Below are 9,261 nucleotides of genomic sequence, written 5' to 3'. Positions count from 1 at the left end.
TCTGCTTGAGTAGCTGTTAGTTTTGGGCCTCCCCAGTGCTCCTTCACGCATATGAGTCCGTGCCTTCCGACACTGCATGAGGTCACCATGCCTGCGTGAAGCCGTGATGTCACAAAGCCCCATAGTGAGTCTGTGCTGGGGCACAGGCACTATTCCGGCACTTGCAGTGGCTGCTGCAGTGGTGGTAGCAGTATTGCGTGTGTGTGGGTGACCATGGTCCTCAAACACTTTCTCCTCCTCCTCCTTGTGGCCTGGCAGGCCTCTGGCATCCAGGCTGCTCCATGGGGAAGATCGAGAGTGGGTGAGTGAGTAGAGATGTGGCCAGCATCGATGGGCAGCACACGGTGCTCTCCGTGGATGAAGCCCAGGCCTCCACATAAAGACCCTGCTGCGGCCCTGAGGAACAGCCTGGGGCAGCTCTGGAGCAGTCTCTCACTGCCCAGCTGCAAATCTTCCCCACAAGAAGCATGGAAGATCGTTTTATTTTCAATTGCTTTAACTTGGCCTTACTGCAGATGCCATCTGCAAGCCAACAGGTCACCAGGCCGCTCTGCAGCTTTGAAAATCCTTATCCACATATAAATTTCCTGTCCAACCTATAACAGGTCACTACAGTGGGGATATTTCTCCTCTGTGCTTGATTGTAGGTTCTCATGTTCTCATGTTTGGTTACAGATGTGCCCCCGGAGCGGGCTTTTCCAGTCCTTCCGCGGCCTCCTCTTCTTGATCCACGCTGGAATCCCAGGGGTAGGTAGTCAATCTTTACTGATTTTACAGATCCACATTTGCATCCTCTGTCATTACCCAGCCACTAAAGGACACTTCACTAAGGACGAAGGAGATCACAACATACAGTGGGGATATTTCTCCTCTGTGCTTGATTGTAGGATCTCATGTTCTCATTTTTGGTTACAGATGTGCCCCCGGAGCGGCTTTTCCTGTCCTTCCGCGCCTCCTGTTCTTGATCCACGCTGGAATCCCAGGGGTAGGTAGTCAATCTTTACAGATTTTACAGATCCTCATTTGCATCCTCTGTCATTACCCAGCCACTAAAAAACACTTCACTGAGGATGAAGGAGATCACACCATACAGTGGGGATATTTCTCCTCTGTGCTTGATTGTAGGATCTCATGTTCTCATGTTTGGTTACAGATGTGCCCCCGGAGAGGGCTTTTCCTGTCCTTCCGCGGCCTCCTGTTCTTGATCCACGCGGGCATCCCAGGGGTAGGTAGTCAATCTTTACTGATTTTACAGATGCACATTTGCATCCCCTGTCATTACCAAGCCACTAAAGGACACTTCACTAAGGATGAAGGAGATCACACCATACATAGGGAATATTTCTCCTTTGTGCTTGATCACTGCTGTACTTGTTGGTGATGAGTACAGAGTTCTGTGGCCTAATCCTCCCCATAAGCCTCAGGGTGATTCTAAAGGTAAGCTGCTGAAGAAATGAGCATTTCAGTGTTCTTTTTGTGTGAAATAGAACTTCCTCTTTCCTTGGCCAATGCACAGACATGGAAAAGAGCAGAGTAGGAAAAGGTTACGTTTGGTGGTTTGCCAAGTGCTTTGTGAAAATGTCCATGCTAGCCACTGCTGTACTTCGTTACTGCCAGCACCTACTAAGCAAACAGCTGGCAGACTGAGGCTGAATTTAGAGCTGGTGTGGGCTCCAGGGAGCTCCTGGCATCCCACGTGATTAGTTTTGTACCAGCATGTTGCTAGTGTAGGTAACTCCTTGAAAGATGCTCGTCAGTAGAAGAGAGAGATGAGCACTGTAGAACAATCTTGTGCTTGAACTGCATTCACTGTTATTTTGATCCGAAGAAATCTACTGACATTGCTCACTGGAGGTTCTCTGTCCTGTGTTTGTTTAAAGATGCAGCAGTAGCTGATGGTTTTCCATTCTTCCAGCTGCGTTCCGTTGCTGAACATCCAAAAGACCATACAGGTATGTGGTTTTTTACTTCCTCTGAGAGCTTTCATGCCAAATACAAGACAGGTATCTCTGCAGGCATGAAAACTGCATCCTGCTTGTATGTGTCCTCTCACTGCATAATCCCAGATATGCACTGCTATTCAGTTATGCTGATGTTGATCACAGTATGTGATGGGAACTTCTTATGCTCTCAGGTTTGGTTACAGATAAGCCCTCAGAGAAGGCTCTTCCAGCTCCTCTGCGGCCTCCTGTGCTGAATCCAAGCTGGCCTCCAAGAGGTAGGCAGCCAATCTTTATTGACTTAACAGAATGAACACTACTTTTCTATACTTTTTTCATGCAAAATTTAACTTTATGTTAAGGTACTCAGAGAGCACGTTATACATCTAGAAGAGGGAAAAAATCTCAAAAGGCATCTGATGTCTTAGACAAAACTGTGAAGAAACTGGTGCAGATAGACTACGGTGAGCCCCAGATCTTTTTTTCTTAAACTTTATTGATTCATTTGTGGCAGACTGCCTCCTGAAGATATCATCCTCCTGATGAGGAACAGATACTTATAATCTAACTCTTATGCTTTCTTTCTAAAGACCCACCTGCAAAAAGTAGTCAGAAGAAAGGAAGCTATCGCATGCCTCCAGTTTCTGATGTAGAAAGAAAGGCAATGGATGAAAACGGCATGCCAGGTAAGTACTCTCCCCTGGCACCCAGTGTCACGAAACAGAAATACTGTGTGTCAGTACGCCCTGGCCTAGTCAGCTCTCATGTCAGCACCTAAACCTGAATGTTTTAGAACACAACAAGGGCTGTAGAAGAAGCCAGGTATGGTTCATGTGGATCAGTACCACCAGTGTGCTAGAGAGATGCTTGCAATCCTCTATGGAGTGCTCAGCCATTCAGCTTCCCACTGTACCGAGTTCCCAGGTTTCGGGAACATCAGGAATGCTCCCTTTTTAGAACTAGACAATTAGAGGGCTGTGACCTAAGCTGTACTGTGCTGAGGTCAGCTTTCCTCTGCTACTGCCAGTTAGAGTCCAGCTTCCAGCCTGGAGGACATCCTCACAGGGTGCTCAGGAGATGTGCGCTTTGGAGAGCAAGAGCATTTCTGCTCTAGCTCTGCTCCCCTTGGACAAAGACTGGACTCTCAACACCCATCTCTATCCCATAGTCCAGAGAAGCAGACAGGGGCAATATCGGTGTAGCCTCCCACTGCAATCCTTCTTGTCCTTTGTTGCTAAGACAACATAGATGGAGGAACCCACCACTGCGTGAGATGTTTCAGGCATGTCAAGCAGACTTTGAGATTATCTGTAGCAGAGAACAGAATATTGAGTTGAATTTTTTTCTTTTCCTCTAGTGGTGGACTCTGGGACAAACACAAAGGCAGGCAGCAACATACGTGAGCGGTTATATATTACAATGTCTTCAGTGGTCCCAATGGTGCTGCTGTCTTTGCGTCTGACGTTTTTACTTGGTAAATTGTAAGTTGGCTTTTCCCCTGAAGTCCTCATTGCTTCGATTGGCAATGAAACCCCTGAAGTTACAGTATACTGCATGGCCAAGTCAGCTGTTGGCAGTACTCTGCTGAATTCCTGTTGTAAGATTTTTTAAACTGGCTTCTTAATTCCCACATGATCAGTAGTATTTTCTGAAATCCATTCTTACAGAATTAAAGCGATAGAAAAGCGAAAACAGGGACAAGCTGACACTGCCACTACCTCCACTGGAGAAGATCAAACTGGAGATGCAGGGTCAAGGAAAGAACAAAATGATACTCTTACCCAAGAAGATGAGGACATCAACAACGGCCTCAGCCCATGACCCTGCACTTTTCCACCAGAGTTCACTCAGCTTTACAGCAACATGAGTGCAGGTGCCTCGCCTGTAACAGCATGTACCAGCAGCTCTCCTATTAGGTGGCTATTCTCCAGACCTCCACATCTTGCAATAAGACTCTATCTTATCTAGGAGGCAAGAGGTGGAAGGTGTGTGGTGCGTGTCACTGTACGGCAGTCAGCATCACTTTGTGGACCATTTCGCTGGAGCTGTTTGCCTTCGGAAGGGAGTGCTCAGAATGTTTACTGGTGGAAGATCTGGCCTGTAACCAAGTAACTCCAGCTTGGTACTGGAGATTGGTGGATGATAACATTATATCCTGAGAAGGCAAGATACAAGCGGACACCTCCCTGTTAATTCTTATCGGATGACAAGGCCCAGAAGATGGGAACAAAAGGAGTTCCTGCTGCGATCCAAAAGCCGGAAGCTGTCCCTCCAAAGAGCTGACTCAGCCACTTTGGACTTAGAAATAAGTCTGAACTGTCACTGGACAAAGTTGTCATTGTCTTCAACCAAGCAACAACTCCGATGACCCACCACAACTGAAAATCAACAACTGTACTATGAACGCTAGACGCAAGGTGGTGACTATCTCTCTTGCTTTCTACAAGGACTCCTTGCTTTTATTTCCTATAATCTTTTCTATCACTTGTCTTCTCTTCCACATCTCCTTAGGATTTGTAATAAACTTGTTAAACTAACATTTGACCTGTTGTGTATTAATAGTGCCATCGGGTATATGTATATTAAAAGAACCTCCTCTCCCTCCTATAAATTGAAGTGAAACAGCTGCCACCAGGCACTAATCCACCAGAATGGATGTGCCAGGGAGACCTGATGTCCAAAAGGCTTCCCTGAGCTATCATGGGCTGCTGCTGTGAATCAGGACAGGAAAGAGGCACTCAGAAGGATGGCTGACCACTGCTGACCACATCAGAGAGAAACAATGCAGTGGCAGAGGCTGCAGGGTTGGAGCTGGGAGGTGATAAATGAGCAGAAAGCAGGTGCTGGGCTAGGAGGGTGAGAGATGTGTCATCAAAAACAAGAATGGACATAAAGGTGGAATAGAGAATAATGAAATAATTAAAAATTAAATGTCCCTTGTTCCCCAGCCTGGAGAGGTGAGAATGTGGTCAGAGGAGCCCTGGCCCTGCAGCCTGGCCTTAGAGCACTTCCACTCAGAGCCTGAGAGGACAAGTACCCTGGCCAGGCAGCAAATGGGAGCCTCAGTGTCCCCCAGCAAGGAGTCCCCGGTTACTAAGACTCTCTGCCCCTTTTTGGTGGCACATGTATTGATGCAGCGTTCCGATCAGCCTCGCTCCCTGTGTTCGTTACTTCCTGTGTTCTCCTTCTGCTTCCAGAAGAGACATAGGACCAGCCCTATTCCTCTCATGGGTTGTCAAGTCCTCTGTCCTGTAGGTGAGCATCTGGATTGGCTATTCCACTTGCATAGACTTAGGAGAGGGCTGCCAGTCTGCAGTAGCTGTAGGTACACACCTCCTCCTATGTGTCTCCCTGAGATTCCCAGGAGCCCCTTATGCTGCTGATTTCTCACAGCAGCCTGGATATCTGCTGAAGCAGCTCCTTGAGCAGGACACACCTGCACCCATGACATCCCTCTTCTTCCTCAGCACCCAGGAAGACTTCCAGATTCCAGAGTTTCTCACAGTCAACAGTCTGGACTGCCACAGGACTCCCTGGCTTGTCCACCTGGCTGCCCACATGAGCCCAGAGAGGCCGCATCCGCTCCGTCTGGGTCGGTGCCTCTGCTCGGCCACTGCGATGGGTGCCCACCATGCTAATTATAAGAGGCAGCAGCCTCTTACAGATCTCTCTAGAGCTCTGAAAGGAGGGGAGGGGAGAGGAGAGAGAAGAGGGGAAGAGAGGATCCTCCCTGCTCTCCCACCGTGCCCCAAGGAAGCCCAACGGACAGCAGAGGAAGAGCCGACTTCGGCCGTTACTGACAGGGCCGGCTCCTGCGGCGTGAGAGCTGCTGGGCAAGTGGGCAGTGCTGCAGCGAGACAGCTCCGCCCGGGGGCAGCTCCTCGGTACGGCGCAGCAGGGCAGGTAGCACTGCCTGCTGGTGACAAGGGGAGCAGAGAGAAGTCAGAGAGATGACGAACACACCCTGGAGAGAGAGAACAGCTGAGAGCTCACTGTAGGAGGAAAGAAAGGCTTGCGTTGGAGAGGACCTTAAAGCCCACCCAGTCCCAACTCCGGATCAGGATGCCCAGGACCCCCTCCAATCTGGCCTTGGGCATCCTTAAAGATGGGACACTCACAGCTATCTTGGCAACCCAGAGGAAATGATTTTTGAATTATTTTCCTGAAAAAAATAAAAGGTAAAAAGACGGCTTCTTCAGGCATCTAAATCTGTTAATGGTGAGCCTCTTTAATATAATGTCTTCATAAGAGATAATGTAATGTATGGAACCCAGATTTATTGGAAAATGATTTCTTGAAGATGTTTAGGAAGAGCACAATACTACACACAACTATAAAAGCAAACAAACAAAAACATTGAATGACATAAACAAATCAATTATTTGTTCACTCCTTTTTGCATGGATGAAAGTGACCCACCAGCATTACTCATGGAAGTTACTTTGATTCCTATGACATTTTGACTAGCTTATTGTAAATGACATTCTTTGAATGTCAGACATCAGAAGGTAAAGGAAAATGCCTACTTGTAATGTGAGCGAGCATTACTTTGCTGAGAGCTGTGAATATAATGAAACTAATTTTCCATATGAGATAGGTGCAGCCATAAAGAGCTTTATGGCTACATTCTGAACAGCTGCTCGGGTCTTTTCTAATTGTAGACAAACTAAATTGGACAGTGAAATATGTTTTATACTTGTATAAAAATTAGGTTAGTCAGGAATAGAAAGAAAACATCCTAAAGGAACAAGCAAGAAAAGTTTTGTAGCTAGTAAATCAGTGAAGATCATCTGACAACAACATTGAATTTTACCATCTCAAAACTCATTCTGTTTTGTGATTCACTACAATGCACAATTTTTGGGCAGGTAAACGCATATTTTGGAAATTATTATTTTTATTTTCCCCTTTCTTCATCATCTATTCTTTTTATATTTTCAGCGCAGTTTTCCAGACTCAGGAAAGAATTGGAAGACCTAAAGTGAACTTTGATTTTAAGAGGAGGCAATTACATTTTGCCAAGCAACTCTTGACCCCAGTCATTTAGCTTCTGGGACCTTGATGCAGCACAGAGGCTGTCAGCAAGAGATCCCTGATGTTCCCAGTTGCCCAGCACCTGTTGTACACCTCTGAAGTGCACAGTACTTCAAAAAACATCTCAGATTGCAACTTCCTTTCTCAAACAGGCACACAGGTCCAAATCCAGTCAAAAATTGAAGTGAGCACCTCGTATCACTAGGTAATCCCACTCATCTGAATCTGCTTGTGCTTTGTCAAGCTGGGACTGCCTACAAAGTGAGTGCTGCTTTTCCCCCAAATTCTTAATATCAAACACAATTTCAGTGATCAGACATTCAGACTGGAAGAAAGTGCACCAAGATGGGGAACGCAATCCATACTGGACATGCTGTGCAGATGGAAAGCTCACCTGAAGTGCTGAGAAGGACTAGTGAAGGAGTCTGGTAGGTGATGTGTCATTTCCCTTATCGTCAGCACAGCTTTCAGAGCACAGCAGGTTGTTGCTGGTACAGCTTCCACTGTCATGGAAAACATAATCTTTGTTAGTACACTGTTCTGAAGTAACAAAGAGACCTTCCTCTCAAATCTGAATCACCAAAGTATGCTTCACGTATTTAATTCGTATCAGATAAATTCTTCCTTCCTGAGTACAATTAACAAAGTATCTACAAATTTATTGTTTAAAATGGAGGATTTGGCTCTGGTGAACCTTTCCAACAAATTTTGAGGAAGTAATTTCCAGTTATAAGTAGGATTCAGATCTACAAGCAGGAGTCAAAGTAGTTTAGAGAAGTACCTGAGAAATAACATGATCAAAACTCTGCCTTGTATCTTCTAGAACCAATTAATGAACACACAATTAACTTCTGGGATTTGGGAAGTCTCCTATTATCAGATTATTTTGCAAACTCTATTCCAATATTTTCTGAACTGCCAGCTGCTTAATAGGAAGTAAATAAAAATTTTGGGTTAAGCGAACACTTCTTTGATAAGACATTATAGTGGATAATATATATGGTTGTGATTTAGCAAAATAAATTAAAAAAAAGTATAAAAGACAAATAGTTGAGATCTCAGTAATATCCCTTTCTAGATGTTTTTTGTGTCATAACAGCCACTATGTCACTATGTTTCACAACACAGATTATACAAGTGAGCCTACTCTGGTTTTCATTTCACACAACAAAATAAACAGCACATCCTGAATTCAAGTGGAAGTTTCTTGGCGATGTTACAAAATTTGGGATATTAACTGAGCTCCCAAATAAAGTGTTTGATATTGGAGAAATGAGGCGTGAATGCAGTACACAGCTTCAAGCCAGGAACTGGAGACACTTGTCTTTGCTTTGGGGACACGCTGTGGCAGAGTCTCTGATGGTTATTGCTGGAGATATAATTTGTGAATGAACAGTGCAGATCTGATCGTGTGAAATAATTGATTAGGAATTTCTTTCAAATAAATGCAAATGCCTTAAAAAGCCATGAAGAGCAGGCAGTCACAGCTATAGGTATCCTTGCTTAACAGATTAACCATTTTCATGTTGGAACTGGTAGCTTTTGCAATGAGATTTTCAGTTTCTGCACAACACAGAAAATAACTCCCATTTAAAAGGCTATCTATTTACTTCATTATTGTAAATGAGCTTGGATAAGAGAGTATCAACAGAATCTTTCTACTATTGAAAAGCTCGCTATTGACCTTTTTAGTTTTCCTCCTACCACTTTATGTAATATCAAAATCTAAAAATGCTAACTTAGGCCATCTGTTCTTATTCCTATTTCCAGCACACTTTTTTGTTTTTATTGCATTCCCTCAGCTTAACTTGTTTTAGCAGTACTGAAACTCATTCTGTGACATTTTGCTACAGGGAAAACCCATATTTACTTCTATACAATTTAATAGACTCAATCAAACAATGAATATTCAAATTCTGGAAATAGCAAGACTTGAAAAAAGAACTGTGAAGAAAAAACTAAATCTACTGATAAACACAGAACCAAAATGTTAGAGAGCAGCTGTAATGAATGTTACAAAGCAGAATGAGTATCGTAATTAGCCTCTAGACGCTACAAAGCAATACAGGGTACACTGCCCGTATCAACAAATGGAATAAAGAAAAAAAATATTTAATTATGCTAAAAATGAATGGAGATAGAATGAGACGGTTTAGTAGTTTATTCACTGCCAAAAGGAGAACAGGAATGATGAGAAATACTTGCATGTATGGATGACATTTCAAGGGAAAAAAAAAAAAAAAAAAATGGGTGGAGGGAGAATTTTCTATTCTAGCATTTTGCTTTC

General features: G+C 44.3%; 1 protein-coding gene across 1 annotated transcript; it reads left to right on the top strand.

Annotated features, from left to right (window-relative positions):
- The first annotated feature begins 216 nt into the window (after window positions 1-216).
- Window positions 217-3,761, top strand: LOC107320259. The gene is made up of 10 exons (XM_015875961.2): window positions 217-301; window positions 676-747; window positions 916-985; window positions 1,154-1,225; window positions 1,881-1,952; window positions 2,135-2,218; window positions 2,303-2,404; window positions 2,531-2,626; window positions 3,298-3,421; window positions 3,608-3,761. Exons 2-10 carry the CDS (start codon window positions 676-678, stop codon window positions 3,759-3,761), a joined length of 846 nt encoding a protein of 281 aa, XP_015731447.1. The 5' UTR covers window positions 217-301.
- The last annotated feature ends 5,500 nt before the right edge of the window (window positions 3,762-9,261 follow it).

The sequence above is a fragment of the Coturnix japonica genome, chromosome 13 (genome assembly GCF_001577835.2).
Source record: "Coturnix japonica isolate 7356 chromosome 13, Coturnix japonica 2.1, whole genome shotgun sequence".
Classification (NCBI taxonomy): Eukaryota; Metazoa; Chordata; class Aves; order Galliformes; family Phasianidae; genus Coturnix; species Coturnix japonica.
Note: the sequence above shows the minus strand (reverse complement) of the source record. Positions and strands in the feature narration are given on the sequence as shown.